Source organism: Triticum aestivum, chromosome 4B, assembly GCF_018294505.1.
Source record: "Triticum aestivum cultivar Chinese Spring chromosome 4B, IWGSC CS RefSeq v2.1, whole genome shotgun sequence".
Lineage (NCBI taxonomy): Eukaryota > Viridiplantae > Streptophyta > Magnoliopsida > Poales > Poaceae > Triticum > Triticum aestivum.
The window spans coordinates 625,409,311-625,426,509 of NC_057804.1; the positions used below are offsets into that span (position 1 = coordinate 625,409,311).

Here is a 17,199-nt window from a genome sequence, read left to right on the forward strand (position 1 = left end):
GGCTGCAGTTTGGTTGTTGACCAATTTTTTTTGCGAGCCCAGCTCAGCTTGTGTCCTCCCATGAATTTTCTGCCCATACATGTTGAGCTCTCCCGTTAATCCTCTCTCTCTTTCTTCAACTCAAGTCAGCTCTTTCCTCTCTCTAATTACTTCTCCTGCAGTTGAATCAGGTCCGTCAGCGTAAGTGGCGCAGGGTGTTGTAGTTTGGCTTTTAGTTTTTTCTTTGCAATGGATTATGAGTTGATATGAAATCCCATGGCATATTTGAAAGCATTAGTCTGATTACTACTTAGGCTACAGTAAAGAGGTTCATGTGTAATATACAGCCTGAGCATGAAGTGATATACTCTTTCCTTCTTTCAGGTCATTTTGGAGCTGTAATCAAAGATTTGGTAGCAGATCATATCAAGGCTGATGTAATGTGCATCCAAGATCAATATTTTGTCTTGCTTTCGTTGAATGTAATACCACTGTCTTCATACCGTTTTTAAGAATCTTTTGCGTGGGATTTTATACATTTTCCTATTGCTTTTTATGGAGATGTAGTTTGGAATTTAGTTTTGTATGAGATTGTGAGTTGATATGAAGTCATTTGACATGTTTCAAAGAATTAGTTCTACATACAGTATAGTGAAAGTTCATGTGTAATGTAGAGTCTGAGCATGAACCGATGTTTGCAATAGGGAAGTTTGTTGGCCGCATCTCATGGTTCTTTGCTTTTTTACGTTCCATATTTCTCATGGTTCTTTGCTTTTTTACGTTCCATATTTTTCTCTTTTGTCATAAGAGATCATATTGAATTTGTCTTTGGAGTAAATTTCTTATAATACATACATGTAGTTCTGTTTTATCATTTGGAAACTTTTGCTCCTAAACAGGTTATTTGGGTGCCTGACTTTAGCAGCGAGAAGTTCTGGAGATGACTGATTGGGCAATGCTCCACATCTGCTTCACATGCAGTTCTATTTTAACATTTATGGAATGTTTTGCTCCTAAACAGGTTATTTCTCATGCCTCACATTTTAGTCACAGGTCAAGTGGAAGGTCCATTGATTTATTTCATTAGAACTTTTATTGTTTTACATTTTTTAGGATGAAAATTTCATGTACTCATCTTTCTCAGATTTATGAAAGAGTTAGTGTTCAAATATATGAAAGTGGAGTATGTAAGAATATCTCTTGTCTCTCCCTTGACACTTTGAGCCAACAAAACCAAACATTTCACCCTATCTTACCATGTACTAACTTAACTCTATCGACGACTATTCAAATCACGTGTTTGGCTATCTATGATATCAAACATTTGTGTTCTTTCAAATATCACATGCATTCCAAATTCTTATAAATTACACAACTAGCTAATGGTTGGAACTTTAATACTCGGCTTTATTTATAGGTAGCACAACCTCATGTTAATTGCCATTTTATTGCTACAGATATGGTGTTGGTCTGATTGTGTATGTGATGATTATATCCATGTGTATGTATGTGGTCTTCAAAGTTGTTGAAAGATTTAAAGCGTAAGCGAGCTTGTCAAATTCCTTCTGTGCATCATATATTCTTGTCTTCTTCCTATGCTTTAGAGGTTTATAGTAAGAAGATACGAGTTACAGTCTTTCCTTTTCAGTATATCTGAAGGTATATGAGAGAGATTACTAGCTCACACATATAGTTTGGTTATTAAGTTTCTAAATAAGTTCAGCCTCAGAGCACATATTTTGCATCCATTGAGATATATTCTCTTCAATTCATATAGTATGTTTGCATTTGACTAGGAATTGATTGTACTTTTGTTACAAGATATATCATCAATTTTCCTATATGGACATACTTTTATTAGTTTGCTTCTAACTGCATCTTAATCTGTACTTGGTAGGCTCTACAGGATTCGATGATGGATGTGTGAATGTGATAAATCAGTATATAAATTTCTTCCAACAACAAGACATGCTAATTAGATATATGAGTATGTTGTTACGTCTCAGCTTTTTTTTCGCCGGATTAATATTTGGCACCTGACATGAGGCTGAGAAATACCATCCTTAATTAATTATAACATACCTTGTGCATGGCACATAAAATATATTTGATATCTCTTTTTTGTTATATTTTTTTATCTTTTCTACCTAATTCAGTAGCACCATTTCTTGATGTTATTTCTCTATAGGATTGTTGCTTCCACTGTAGTTGTTCTCACCTGAAATGAATTTGAATTAGGTCTTTAGTATCAAGGTAAACCGAGCACCAAATCTAGGTGATCAATAGATGTTATTGATAATTATCAAATAATAATTATGTGCTCGGTTGTTTGTAGACGACCAGTAAATTTCTCAAAGTGTGGAATTTCCATGTGTTGGATAAAATTGGTAATGGGATTGGGAGGTGGTTGTGGTTGCAAAGAATCATGTGCTCTGTAATAGGATGAAACCTTGCTCTGTTTTTCGATGATGCTATCTGTTGCTTTTGAAAAGCTATCACCTATGCTTTTACCTATATAACCGTTGTTGTTGTTGTTCCTCATCGATCTCTTAATATGCATAATGCCACCCTTATCTGTAATTATCTGTTTTTACTACTTTCTTTGTTTCAAACATCAAATACTCACGCAACAACAAATATGCTAAGCAAGGAAGAGGCATGCCCTACCTGGCAGCATCCACCTTCCACTCAAGGGATATAGCAGTATCATTTAGCACAGAAGGAGAAACAGTAATCATGAACAAAGACAGTAACCAGCAGTAAGTACTCATTATTTTGATCTATGACATTTTTCTATCACCACTCTTACAATACTTGGCTTGCTGGCGGCCTTTGCGCCATTGGCGCAACGGGTCATCTAGTATAGTAACAATGGATGGTAAGGGCGGCCTCGTTTTGAACTGGGAATCCAATAATAAGAGAAGGATGTTTCTACAAGCTCTCACAGCGATTTGGATTCTGGGCCATTGGATCTGGCTGCTTGATGCGATCTGGGCCATTGGATCAAGCCGCTCGAGAGTCTCGTCCGTCAGATCTGGGATGGGCACTATAGAAATGAGTAGTTTCACCTCGACCGTGCCACCACACGTAATTTTCCTGCCCCGCCGGGGGCATTTTCGACATTTCACTCACACGGGTTATAAAAGGCACCGGGCCACGTGGAGATGACCTAGCCGCTCCCCAGCCCGCACTCGCGCCCCCTCCCTCGTCCTCGCCGCCCCGCCCACATCGCCCCACCCTCTCCTCTCCCTCTCCCTCCCTCAGTCCTCGCCGCCCCGCCCGCATCGCCGCCGCCCCGCCCGTGGCAAGCCCTAGCCGCCGCCTCCTCCCGCACTCGCGCGTCCTGCCCCTCGTGTGCGGCGCCTCCACCCAAACCCTAACCCTAGCTGCTCCCCACGCTGACGTTGTCTCCTTCACCTAGCCCGCCGGATCCCCGCCGTCGTCCTCGCGTGCACACGGCAGGTGCTCCGCCTCTTCCTTCCATCCGGCCAGATCCGCGGCGCACGGTCTCTCGCGCTTGCTCGCAATCCTCAGCCGTGGGCTTGGGTTTCGGGCTGGGCATCGCCTTCGTCGCCGGCGCGGCTCCGGTGGATTCCGGCGGCACCTCTTTGTCTCCTTCCTCGCCCCCACACGCGGCTGCACTTCCCGCTGGCCATGGGGCTTGCTGGTAGCAGCGCCTCCCTCCCTCCCTGCCTGCCGCTGCCAGTCCCGCCGCCCGGAGCAGCGCCACCGACGGCTCCATAGGCAGGTAGCCCCACCGCTCCTTACTCCTCCCCCTTCCTTCACCACACCCTCCCTTGTTGCATCCTCTGTCCGTTTAATTTCTGTTTTCCTGACTCTTGTGTCGGACGAGTGGTTGCTGTGGTAGATTGGGCGCGACTGTTTCTGGATGAGTAGTAGGTGCCGCGTGATTTTCCCAGTGTGTGTTCGAGTTCACATCCGATGGGATTTTGCCTGATAGGTGCCTGTGGTAATGCTTGCAGGGGCAAATATTGGTAACTCGTAGTTTGACTTTTTTCAGATGAGCTAATGCACTACATGTTAGCAGCAGTGAAAAATGTTATAGTGACGATATATATATTTAATCTGCACTGCCTTGACCTGAAATCATCAAAGCTTATAGCAGTAGCGTGCAGTTTGAGAGCAGCAGGAGCTTCGCCTTGGTTGTACTGACCCAGATTGGTTGACACATTGGTTAATTGTCCATGTGTACAATCCTGTTGATTGTGGAGCAGTAAGGAACATCAGGGAATTTTTGTGACCTGAACTTATCATGTGTGAATAAAATTAGGAATAGTACAATACACGTTCTTCAGGCCTTGTTGATCAACAAAATTATTGCCAAAAAAGTTGACACACATGCTGATCTGTAGGTTTTTTTTGTTTTTGTGGTTGTAGTTGTAGATTACTGTTAAGAATGATTACCCTGATTAGTTAGGATTTAAATGTGTTGTTCCAGATCCAGATGTGTTAGTTTTGAGTTATTGTTTGTGTTAGAAAATTTTCAAACCATGCATCTTTTAGCATTTAGAGAAAACTACATGTGTTCATTCTGGGTTGTAGTTCAGAGAGACTTCCATGTCACCGTGAATGCTGGGTGCTGCTCTGACATGCTTATTTGTCTCATTTTGCTTTGTTCTTTTTTGCTTATATGGTGATCTCCTTTTTTCTTTTGTTAGCAGAAATTCTAGCTAGGGCATGGAACACAAGAAAGCTTGAGCAAATCATCATGTGCATGCTCAAAGGCTTGGTTAACAAGGGTGACAATAAGATGTGTGTACAATTAATTGCCAGGTGGCTAACTTGATGGTTTTATTGTTGTTGCATATGTGTGAAATTTCTTTCCTCACTACCCATGCTGGCAAAGAAATATTCAGTTATTCTATTTCATATTACACGTCTTGTTACCTTTTATTCTCTATATATGCACAAATTATTTGATGACAATGACTCATGGATGGAAATAAAACACCAACGGGAATGATGTACTCTTTTTACCTAGCTTATTTTATTGATTGATATGGCAATTCATGCTGTTATTCTAATTTTACACCCTTGTGTTCTTGGCAAAAATTACATTATTTGGTTCATATGAATGAGCATTGTTGATGTTGTCTGCTTTCCTGAATGAATCGTTGATTTAGAACTACATGATAGAGTCCTGTTGCCATATGTGGTGTCCTTTCCTGTTCATATAAATCTGCAATCTGGGTGTTACTCTTGTTTCCTCAACTAACTTATAGTCACTTTTGACTGACAAGTGTATCTTAATGTTGTCTTTTTTGGTAGCTGCGGGTTCAATAGCGCAGTAATGATATTTGCTTAAAGTTACTTCAATTACTACACTTGGTTTATCTTTTAAGGGAAATCAGTTTTGTTTACACTGAAAATAATTTGTGTGCTTATCCCATTAACTTGAGTGTGTTATTACAAGTTGCAGGAATAGCTTTATATTAGGAGCAGCTTCTCCACCACGCAGCGGCAGAGGAGGTGTGCTTCTTCCCCAACACAACATAGCGGCAGCCACGTATCCTCTGCCCTCTCCCTTTATCTACCGTCTTCTGTTCCTTATCAAAAAAATCATTTTTACCTTGTATAATACTTCTGATTTGGACCGATTTGTGTTTTGGGGGGCATCAATTTGGTGCTAACCCTGTCCATGTGCAGAGAAAAGGAGAAGAAGGGGATGGATGATCAAGGAGCAGAAGAACTAGAAGAAGAAGGGCAAGGGAGGTAGAACGATATGAATGTCCAAGGAGGTCCTTCCCCCTCTCCTCCTCTCTTCTCTTTCCTTGTACTACAGCAGCCCTTAATCCCCTTTGATTTGATTTATTCAGTTGTTTTACTTGTTCTCTCCTAAGAAAAACTAGAAACCTGAAGAAAATTGTATTGATAGTAGTTGAACTTCAAGCTTGTATATGTTTTTTATTTCTCTTTTCACTGTAAATTAGCGAAACAAAAATTGAGATCTTTCCACCATGCATGAATGATCCGTTGGACATATGAAACGACACTGAGGTTGTGCAAAACAATTTGTGCAGGGTATAGAAAACCAATTAGTGTCGGCTGCCTTGAAGGGAGCCACAAGGAAGAGAGAGATCATTGTACATGACCTGAAGATGATAAGGCGCCACTTCCATGATGACATCAACATCACCGTGGTCTGTCTTCAATGGCACCTGGGGCGACATCAGATCATGGTCGTGGAGCAGCAACTGCACCAGTGACCCTGCCATGGCGGCGATATGGACGGCATCACCATAACCACATTAATGGTCCAAGCATGAGGTGAAAATACTCTCTTTATCTCTCGTTTCTATTAAATGAATAGTTACTTGACTTGATGCTGGCTAGGATCTATGTGGGGCTAGGAAATGTTTTGTTTGACTATCACCATGAATGTGCAATGTCCATTATTTCTAAATCTTGTTAGTTCCACTCTAGAAGCACACCTTGCACAATAAGATAAATGATGCATGGGGCGCCATGGCTTGGTTAACTCATTAATGTGCTATTTATTTTGTGTTTTAGAAACTGATTCATATAGAGAGCCTTTTTGCTCGGTCAAATGTGAGTTATGGTGGTAGCTGTAGCTGAAAGGTTAACTCATTTTTTTCCTGAAATGCATAATTAATACTTGCATTACATGGCCGAAAGGTTCTCACCTAATCTATGCTTGGTTAACTCATTAATGTGCTATTTACTTTGTGTTTTAGAAACTGATTCATATAGAGAGCCTTTTTGCTCCGTCAAATGTGAGTTATGGTGGTAGCTGTAACTGAAAGGTTAACTCATTTTTTTTCTGGAATGCGTAATTAATACTTGCATTACATGGCTGAAAGGTTCTCACCTAATCTATGCTCGCAGGTCTCCGCCGAACGACGGCCACCCCCCTCCCTCTCTGCGCGCGCGTCCAGGTCATTGTTGCTTTTGGTGTTACCCTGCGTTCAAAGGGATCAAGATGGTGCCTTTCTTTGGGTCTGCATTTCGTCTACTACTTGTCCCACCTAGCAGGTAGCAACATGTGTTGAGCAATGACATAGACAATATTTTCCCTTTTTAGTAGTGATTTGATGCACCAATAAATAGATGTTTCTACTATCTCAGAAAGTTTTAGCTGATGGATATCTGCTGGAGAAATATTAGTCATTTTGTTGAGCATGGCTAGAGTCGTATTGACACATTCATGTGAGAGGGGATCGAAACTTTGCTTTATGCATGTTATTGTCCTTCAGTAAAGTTTTTTAGCTTAATGGAAGCGTTTGTCCTTGGTGATGCCAACCTTGGTGGGATATTTTTTGCCATGTAAAAACCTAATATTTGTACATGGTTATGTCCACCTTCAACGGAAGGCACATAGATCCCCATTTGTGGTTTCAGCTTTACGGGAATTTTTTAGTCTTATAGGACTAATGCTTATAGTTTATTTTCAAGTATTTCTACTGCTCGGCTTATTTTTAAACTATAGTTGGTTGATGAACTATTTCTATTGATGAGCTCATTTTAAAAATATAGTTTGGTTGGTGAAGTTGCCTACTATATCACTTATCTCGTAGAAAGGTTTTTGTTTCTTTCTTCATCTCAATATTAGCCATTTCAGTATATGTCCATTGTTCATTATATTTCTGAAGCGGCATTTTTTATTAGCAGTCCTAATTATGTGTCTCTGTTTATATTATATATATCTAAAGGCAAGAATCAAACAATTTTATTTATGTGCCTATGTTGGTAGATTGGTAAATCATACTTCAGTTGTATTGACCTGCAATAATAGTTCTATGATTAGAGCTTATAGTTTATTGTCAACTACTTTACTGATGACACTTTTTTTATTTACATTGTGAGTTGCTGGTGTTGCTTCCTGTTGGACATAGCTCGTTCTCCAGTCTCCACCTTCGATTTGTGACACAGATTGGTTTATTGTGATGTTGCTTTGAACAAGGAATGGGTGATGCTATACCACTAGGATGTGTCATCACCACATACATAATTAGTCCCAGGAAAAATATAAAGCATACCAAGGTATTATTAAGATTGATTGAAATGATTTCCTCTGTTCTAGGGTCTAGATAAGTTAATTATCTTCATATGTAAAGTTTACACCATCAGAGCATTATGTGCCATCATAAGCAGTGCATATAATAGCTACGATTTGCTTGATTTTGGTTCGTTTTATCCCTCTGGAGATTGAATGACCTCTCTTCAGGTGTGATTGGTCTGCAGTGACGACCTTTGGGCCAACAACACATGGGCATTTCAGAGATAAACTATTGCATCAGGTATAGTGTATTGCGGACAAGCCAGGCATTAGTGTCTAGGTATTGATAGTTTGAGATAGACATGCCAATATGCATCTTCATTTATACAGCAGCCCATGCGTCTGGTAATATTTGAGAACAACAACTCTCATATTTTATTTGCCCTTTTAGGCTAAAACAACAGAGTTTGGTTTGAGGTGCTCTCACAAGATATCAGGTCTCTCCCTCTCTCTAGTTGGCTAATGGTGGTCATGTGTATGTTTTGGTAGACGAGATGTAGATTCCAAGAGCCTATCATAGTATGTTTGCCTTTTTATGCTAGAATAGCAGAGTTTGGTGGCTAGGTTGGATTGAAATATAATTGCTTGGTAAAACTGATGTCTACAAATAGTGCTTACTTCTTCTGCAAAGAAAATGTTGTGCCACATGCTCACCCATGAGAACCATCTATTCAGCTATTATCTAATTAAGCATTGAACAATTTGATTATGATATGCACTAATGGTGGTCTTCTAACTGAATGACATTTACAGAAATTTGCTTGGAGAAGATCTGGGACACTCGGGTACATTAGACCCACGAGGGTAATTGATTAATTTCCATTTGATTATGATGCAGGGCCTAGGAGAACCATCTCTTTTTCATTATATAAATAGTAGTACAGATTATTCTTTACCTTTTTATGTCATTCTGTTGCTTTGGGCATTTCCTGCTTCTATGCTCTGCTGCTACTCTGTCTTAGATGGTCATTGGCCATATAATGCCACTACATGTAGTGTCTGATAGCACCTTGTATTGCTTCAGTTTTAATCAATTAAACTGGAGCAGGTATCTGCCCTATTCAAATAGCAATGAAAATTGTTGTTTTCGTGTGCTGCAAAATATAGCTCAAAATTTTCTCTTTTTTGCCATCAAAGGACCAATCTCATCTCAAATTAGTGAGTTGCTTTGTACAGTTCATATTTGTTGAACTGTATGCAGTTTGCAGCTGGATCTCTTTGATTTGTCATCATTTTCTAGGAATTTAGTTAAAATAATATATCAAAGTTGTCATGTTGGCGACATGGCGTGACGAGCCAAAACTGCTTGATGAATTGTTGGTGTGTGTTTACCCAGAGGAGCACGGCTTTTGCTCTCGCCACTGTTGTGCTCCTCCTCTTCCTCCTTGGCGCTCGGTAGAAAGATCTCAGGCTGCCAAAACACAAATAAAATTGTGCATCCTATGATTTTGTGAGCATGCGGCTGAGCCATGGATGACCAGTGAGCATGTATAATTGTAACAAGTTAATTGCCCGTAGTTTGCCACTGGCATAACCGTAAAAACATGGTGGGTATTTTATTTCCTATGCTCACTATGGCAAATGTTCAGGCTGACAAATGAATGGCAAGTTCTTTATGCCTATAGAACTATTACATTATATTTTGGCTATGATGAGCCACACCGTTGGCTCTCATTGTGTACTTATATATGTAGGCTACTATGCGACTATTGTAAGTAGCCTTTCTCTATAAACGCCTTAGTTTCAATGTTTTGTACTATTCGGCTGCCCTCTAATGTACTACCCAGTCTTCAATCCCTTTCTATATAAAGGACTTGCTTCAATCATTATGAATGGTCTTTCGACTCGTGGAATGTGTTGATTTTTATATATTGACTTGCTCTAATCCTAATCTATCAAAATGCATTGCAATTTTTTCTATTCCTTTGTGAGAAACTTGATCTCTTCATAAGATGAAATATTAGATGAATTGCTTTGGGCGTCGAACCGTGTGCTAAGGTACTGTTTTTGATCTCGCTCCTGAACCAGGCAATGCGAGGGAGGCCATGCGCTCAAGTGGGAGGCGGAGCTCGCCTCCCCCAATGACGACGGCTTCGACCTCAAGTGGATGTGGGAGGCCAAGTCCAAGCCATGTGCTGCCGGCAAGGTCGAAACCAAGTGGGGCGCCAAGGAAGCCAACGAGGATGACAATAATTCGGCAAGAAAGTGCGTCCAGATAAAGGAGATCTCCACCGGCTGCGATGTCCAGATCGAGGTACTCGGCAGAAAAGATGAAATTGTTGTGATGAAATATGGGATTTCCAGTGCTCCAGTAGCTAAATGATGAAATGTGGGAGTAGATTCAAGAGAAAGATTGCAGTAACTTACTCCAGTAGCTTAGATGGAACTTCGCTGTTTTGGAATTTCCAGTAGCTTAAGTATTGCAGTAGATTTCCAATAAAATCTTGCCTGAGTGATGTTTGCTTGGTTCCTATGAATCTTAATCTTGGATGTGTGTCTCTGAATCTTAATCTGATGGGTGCTACTATGAATAAGGTTAGTTGTTGTTGATTACTGCATGATTCTTGTTTTCGCGTTGAAAAGATGGTGGTTCAGTTGCCTGCACATGTGGATATTTCTTCCTTTTTTATATCCTGTTTGAATGGCTACGTTAAACATGAATTTCTACTAGTTTGAGCATTACCTACTTGACCAAAACGTTCGGATAGGCACCCTCGCGCCAAGGCGCGTCGCCGATCTAGTTGACAATGATGGGATGCAGCGGCAGCCATCTTTGTGGAGTATGCCGATTTTGGCAACATTGTTGGCAAAGGTTAAGTTTTTGCGCCGTCATTGTGAAGCTAAGTGGATGATGAGCCAGCTGGTTTGTCTTTTTTCTGCGGGGTAGCTGGTTTGTTTTTTCGAAATAAGAATTCTTGTAACTTTTTTTTAAGGTCACCGGGGGAGGGCGAAGCCCTCCACCTGAATTTTCTTTTTTCTTTATTGATTCACATCCCCCGGGGGGGAACAAGGGTTTTACAAAGAGAGGGAGATGAGGGACAGCACCCCCAGGCGCACAGCTCGCGCCAGAGGGGTGGGGGAGTTCGAGCTCTCCCCTGCAGCAACCAAGTCGACTAGCCCGAGTGCGCGAACACCAGCAGCCACCTGTCGATGCACGTCCGGTCCACCGTCTTTAGCCGTCCCTTCCACAGGGCCGCGTCCTCCCTGCAGTTGCCGAGAAGACGAGCGAGGGACGGCGGCTCGCCCCGGAAGACCACCGCATTCCCGTGCTTCCAAAGCTGCCAGCAGCACAGCAGGACAAAGGATGCGGTAGCAGCTTCGCCGGCCACGGCACGGACGTCCAGATCCTGTAGAGCCCCTACATTGTAGCCGCGCCCACCCATGTTGAGCCCCACCGATCGCCAGAACGAGTGCGCAAAAGGGCAGGCAAAAATCATGTGATCAGCCGTCTCGAGCTCACCGCCGCAGATGGGGCACGCCGCCTCCTCTGCCGTGACGATGGTTTTACGAAGAAGGACGTCCCGTGTGTGCACCCTTCGCTGGACAAGGAGCCAGCCGAAGAAACGTACACGAGAAGGAGCAGCGCACCCCCAAATGAACTCGGCAAAAGCAGCTTGCACCCCACCGAACCTCTCCAGCGCGTAGACAGCAGCCGCTGCAATGCCCCCCCCTCCCGGGGGCCAGGGCACAACAACGAGCCCCGCTCGTCATTTCCTGGTGTCGGGACGACCCCGTCCATGAGCGTCAGGAGGGTGGCCCGCTCCACCGCACCAGTTGTGGTGAGCCTGGGCACGAGCACACAGTCCAGACCATGGGAGCGCACCTGCCACACCGTGACCTCCGGCTCAGTCGCGTGTGAGAGAAGGGCGGGGAAGGCCACCGCGATAGCTCCACACGGTAGCCAGCTATCAAACCAGAAGGATGTTCGCTTCCCTCGCGAACTACAACCGTCGTTAGTCCGCGGTAGAGCGGGAGCAGAGAGCTGAGAGCCTTGCCGTGCTCCCCAGCCGTCCGGGCGGCTTCCCTGGAGAGAAGGGACCGCCCCGCGAGCTCGGCCCAAACCCACGTCGCCCACCGCGACGAGGAGGAACAGGCATGGAGCCGACGTAGAATTCTTGTAACTGGGTGAATGAACCTCCCGATTGCCTAGTTGATAAGATCATGAACGATGTGACCGTGGTTTAAATTAATAAAGCTAGACATGATGACATTTCCTATAGAAAAAAGGAAAAAAAAATATCCACACACTACTTTGCTCTATGAGCCAAGGCGGTAAAAAATACAACATACTTTGGCGGCGGCGAAACCATCCAAGATCATAGAGCCGGGTGTCATCATTTGAAGTGAAGCTCGCGGGTAGAGTGAAAGAAGAATTGATCGAATAAACCTACGGATGGGAATGGTTTTTTTTTTTGGAGGGAGGACGGGAATGGTTTGGCAGTCGTGATCCACATCTTCGTCCTTTTTGGCTGAAGTGAAGTGATGTGTCCCACATCACTCCGTCAATTACTTGTACGGCGTGAACGATTGCAGGCACGACACGTAGTTACCGCCGCTTTTACCCAGGACAGCGACGCGTCGGCGCGTTTATAGGGGCACGCGGGCGAAATGGGAGAATCCACGAGCGTGGACAGAGATATGTAGCTATCGTAGTACAAGTAGTACTCAACAGGTAGCGACTGCCGGGCTGGGCATGCATATGAGATCGCTGTTGGGTGCACAGGAGTGACTTCCGTTCTAACCATTGATCGATCGGGCATGTGGCCACGGCGACGGCCACGGCCACGAGAAGTCGGTCGATTCCTTCCATGGATCGATCATCGATGGTGCGGCCGACGACTCCGAGAGAAGGTACGGCCGGGGCCGACGACTGACAGTAGCGAGCGGCTAGCTAAGCTAGGTAGCTAGCGTCGCGGGCATAGCCAGGCCATGCATGCATGCATGCAAGCATGGATGGATGGATCGATGGGGTGTCTTCCTCCCGATGCTAGCTGCGTTGGCGTTGCGTCTGATCGAGAACACGACGGCGCGCGACACGCATCCACCCGGCCGCCAACACGCGCGTGGTTGGACGATTCGATTGGGTGGCGCCGTACGTTGCTTGTGCCCTGCTGGCCCCTCCACCCCGTGGCCTCACGGAGCGATTCGTGTCGCGTCGTCTCGCATCCCCGCGGCGGTCGGCGTACGCCACGCTGGTGGTGGACGAGGTGGGGTTCCGGGGCGGCTGGACCGCGCCCGCCCGCCGCGCTTGGCCTATCAGCACGCCGTCGACCTCAGAAATCCGATGGCGCTGGCCGTCAGACTCAGACCGCACTCCGCCACCAAGCATTGACCCCCTCGCGACCACCGGACCGCACCCACTCACGCTGCGTGCGATGGGGAGGGGACGAGCCTAAGCGTAGCGTAACCAACCTACCCTAGCTAGACGGCACCTCGGCCGGCCAAACGGAACGATCGGCCATGCGCCGGGGTGGGCCTTCATCCTCGAACGTGAGCAAACCATCTTGCCGGTCTTGGTCCGACTAGCTACCACCAAGCCATCATCAGCCATGGATGGATGGATATCGTCAAACAGGCCGGCCGAGGCACCAGTCAACAGTCAACACTCAAGATGCATTCATGGATTCCTGGTCGAGTCGGCCGGTCCAAGATAACACACGCCTCCCTCCGATGGTACTTATTTCATTTACACATCTATAACTCACATTTTATTATTCAAATTTATATTGCAAGTAAAATTAGACCCTATATGCAGTCAAGCTATAAACTTGGGCGGTACGAGCAAATAAAAGTTAAAGTGCCATGACCAACAACTTGGAGCGTGGAAGTAAATAATAATAATAATAATAATAATAATAACAACAACAATAATAATAATAATTGTTTAAACGTGCATGCGTCTTGTATATCCAGCATGATAAGTTTAAGCTACGAACTAAACGACCCTTGCAATACCCCTGAACAAACGAGGTAACTAGCCTACTTTCTGCCTTCTCTATGGGGCACTGTTTTCTAGAACCGAGTTAGCGTTAGAGAACACTTCAGTTCAACCGGTTCAATCTTGGAACTCAGAAAATGATGGATACATTTCTTTCATCATGTTTGATGGATTCACGAAAGCCATTTTTTAACACCGCCGCTACGTACGGTTAACGCCAGGCTGTCAAACCGCGGTTTTAGTTCTGGCGGTAACTAGATGGTCCCAGTTTTCATGGATAAACCAACGCTAAATAATATTAAGAAGAAAAAGAAAAAGAAGAAATAATAATAATAATAATAATAATAATAATAATAATAATAATACATGTGTCATGTAATTAGTACGACAAGTTTAAGCTAGGAACCGAGCATCCCCTAAATGGTAAAGCCAACTTCTTCTCCATGTTTCTCGGTTGTTTCGGCGGGACGATGATGCTTGTGTTTTATAAATAATGGATTTCTGACAATTTCCTATATAAAAAGTTACTCCCTCCATTTCAAAATAGATGACTCAACTTTGTATTAAGTTTAGTATAAAGTTAATATAAAGTTGGGTCATCTATTTTGAAACGGAGAGAGTACCTGCGTAAGAAACATTCAAATGGTCATCCTTATTTTAGAAGGTTACTCGCTCAATTATGATGAACAAATGGTGACAACTAGCCTACTTCCCGCCTTTTCTATGGAGCCATTTTTCTAGAACCCTTAGTTAATTCTATTAAACGCTTCAGTTCAATGGTTAATACCGGGGTTCAAATATGGGGTAACTAGCCACTTTTCTCTTCCGTGTTTCTTTTTCACGGGAAACTGTCGATCTATTTAACTTCAATCATGGCAGTACAACAAACACCGGAAATAATAAATTACATCCAGATTCATAGACCACCTACCGACGAGTACAAGCACTGAAACAAGCCGCCACCGTCATCGCCCCTCCCTCGCCGGAGCCGAACACAACTTGTTGTAGTAGACAGTTGGGAAGTCGTCATGCTAAGGTCCCATAGGACCAACGCCCTACAACAGCAACTGGCGCCGATGAAGAGAAGTTTAGATCGGAAGGGTCCAAGCTGAAGACACATGAACAAAGACGAACAAAGACCGGATCCGAGCGGATCCACCAAAGGCAACCACCGAACAAATCCCGCGAGATCCGCCGGAGACACACCTCCACACGCCCTCCGAAGATGCTAGACACACCCCCGGAAAATCGTGGTTCTGTTCTTACGGTAATCCAGTGGTTCGGTTCTACCGACCTATTTTTTGCCAGTTTCCATGGGTCCATCGAAACGGTTCCGGCATACCCTCAACTATAATCCAAATTCCGAAGTATGCATGCGCCTTAGCTACTCGAAAGCTTAATGTGTAATCCAAAGCATTTGAGATGATAATAGGATCGCCACTACTTACTTGACACTTAATTACATATAAGCACATAAACATTTTTGGATGTCCATGTAGCCTATATGCACAGTGCAAGTGTGCAACAACAGAAGTAGCACTGCTGCAGTGGTACAAAACTGGTAAAAAAATGTCAAGATGATCACTCAATCGGTACCACTAGTGGAGTAGTAGTGGCTATCTGTCAGCGCCATTGAGCGAGCATAGCTTTCATGGCCTAAATGTCATCACACGGGCACACTGATTGCCCTGCCCACACGGTGCCATGCGCTTGTTGTTCCCAGACATGACAAGTCATTATTCTAGAATCATCCTGACCAAACATCATCACCATTTCCCATCTTAAAACGACGTTGTGTGGTTGGTAACAAACAGAAACAAGTCGCTTCAGATCAAATCTCACTGTGGGGGAACGATGCTACTAGAATCAGTTGCCATTTGCATATCTTTGCATATAGTACTAGTACTATCAGCATGGATCAAATGGTTATTTCCATCATTTCCTTTTAATACTTGGCCTCATTATTCAAGTGGTAAATGCATATGTCCAATGACATTGTTCCTCAATTCTCGCTCGAGGCAATGTACCTTACCCAAGCACAACTTGTTCCTTCTTAAATATAGTGGAACCCGGCTGTTTCTGCCGTCGTAGGGTGGGCCGGGGGAGGGGATGCGTGCCACGATAGTGGCATAACAAACAAGCGGCAACCGACCAAGTAGGTAGTACTACCTCTTGGACCTCGGCGAATCCTGACAAAAAAGAAAAAAAAAGACTAAATGGATACGTAATCACACAATTCGTGTGACTGTAGAGTGCTACGCTATTTCCCGATCAAGACAATTCACTCTATCCAACGACAGGCCGTTCCTTGCCTTGAGTGGAACCCGACCGCTTTTGCCGATTTTTCGTATGGAGAGAAAACGAACGTGTCACAACGGCGCCATAAATCGCCATTTTGAAGAAGAAAATGTGTGTCTCAAACAAGCGGCAAAGAAATGATTCATTTGCCCACAAAAAAAAGGAAAGAAAACTAAATGGAATAAGTAATCACGCAGTTGGTGTGACTGTAGAGCGCTCATAAATTTTCAGATGACTTACAAATAAATGATTCATTTGCAAATGATTCACTATTTTTTCTCCTTCAGCTGGGAAATCGCATGGCACAAAAGAGAGAGAGAGAGAGAGAGAAGGAAAGAAGGACCGCACACCCTGGTGCGACCCATCCATCCCAGCAGATCCTGGCTCAGACCCCACAACGCCATGGCCAGCTATGTCCTCTGTAATTTGCAGTATAGTTAGGGCCCCATGGTTAGTTAACCAAGGCTGGGTCATAATTTCACTTTCAAATAGATAGCAGTTCAACTGTTCCACTGTGACAAAATAGTTTCAATATTGTGTCCATAATAAGAAAAATAAGAAGAAAGAGAAATTGCACATGCTCCTAGGGAGTGCAACAAGCTGGCCCATGAACTCGCAGTGGAATCCAGACTTAGAGGTGATCAGGAGATTATTGCTAATGTACCTGTAAATCTGCAGAGCCTTGTTGTCTCTGACTGTAACACCTCCTGAGTCTTGTACTCTGGCTCTCTCCAAAAAAAAAGTGTTGGTTCGACCACTTTAATGACGCGTTTGTTGACCCGCTGTTAGAGCCGACAGGCTTTCTTTTGTCAATTGATTTTGGAGGGCATCTATCGATTGTCGTCATGGGCCTATCCGGTCGGAATTCTCTCGTGAAACACGCTTCAGCTTCAACAATTGAAACCACAGTTCGATTTTGGGAATCAACCAAGGCTGGTAACTAGGA

At 43.9% G+C, this 17,199-nt stretch overlaps 1 protein-coding gene across 3 annotated transcripts; it reads left to right on the forward strand.

Moving 5' to 3' along the window:
• Positions 1-3,257: 3,257 nt before the first annotated feature.
• On the forward strand, positions 3,258-10,570 carry LOC123093680 (uncharacterized). 3 transcript variants are annotated; one of them, XR_006445491.1, is made up of 10 exons: positions 3,258-3,727; positions 4,662-4,773; positions 5,420-5,469; positions 5,647-5,738; positions 6,021-6,267; positions 6,847-6,993; positions 7,825-8,001; positions 8,186-8,258; positions 8,771-8,821; positions 10,046-10,570. XR_006445491.1 is itself a non-coding variant. In XM_044515692.1 (4 exons), the coding sequence occupies exons 2-4, from the start codon at positions 8,227-8,229 to the stop codon at positions 10,338-10,340; spliced, it is 378 nt and encodes a 125-aa protein (XP_044371627.1). In that variant the 5' UTR covers positions 7,002-8,001; positions 8,186-8,226; the 3' UTR covers positions 10,341-10,570. The 3 variants fall into 3 exon arrangements, 1 of the variants encoding a protein (XP_044371627.1); XR_006445490.1 differs by having other exon boundaries at positions 5,420-5,738; XM_044515692.1 differs by lacking the exons at positions 3,258-3,727; positions 4,662-4,773; positions 5,420-5,469; ... (1 more) ...; positions 6,021-6,267; positions 6,847-6,993 and having other exon boundaries at positions 7,002-8,001.
• The last annotated feature ends 6,629 nt before the right edge of the window (positions 10,571-17,199 follow it).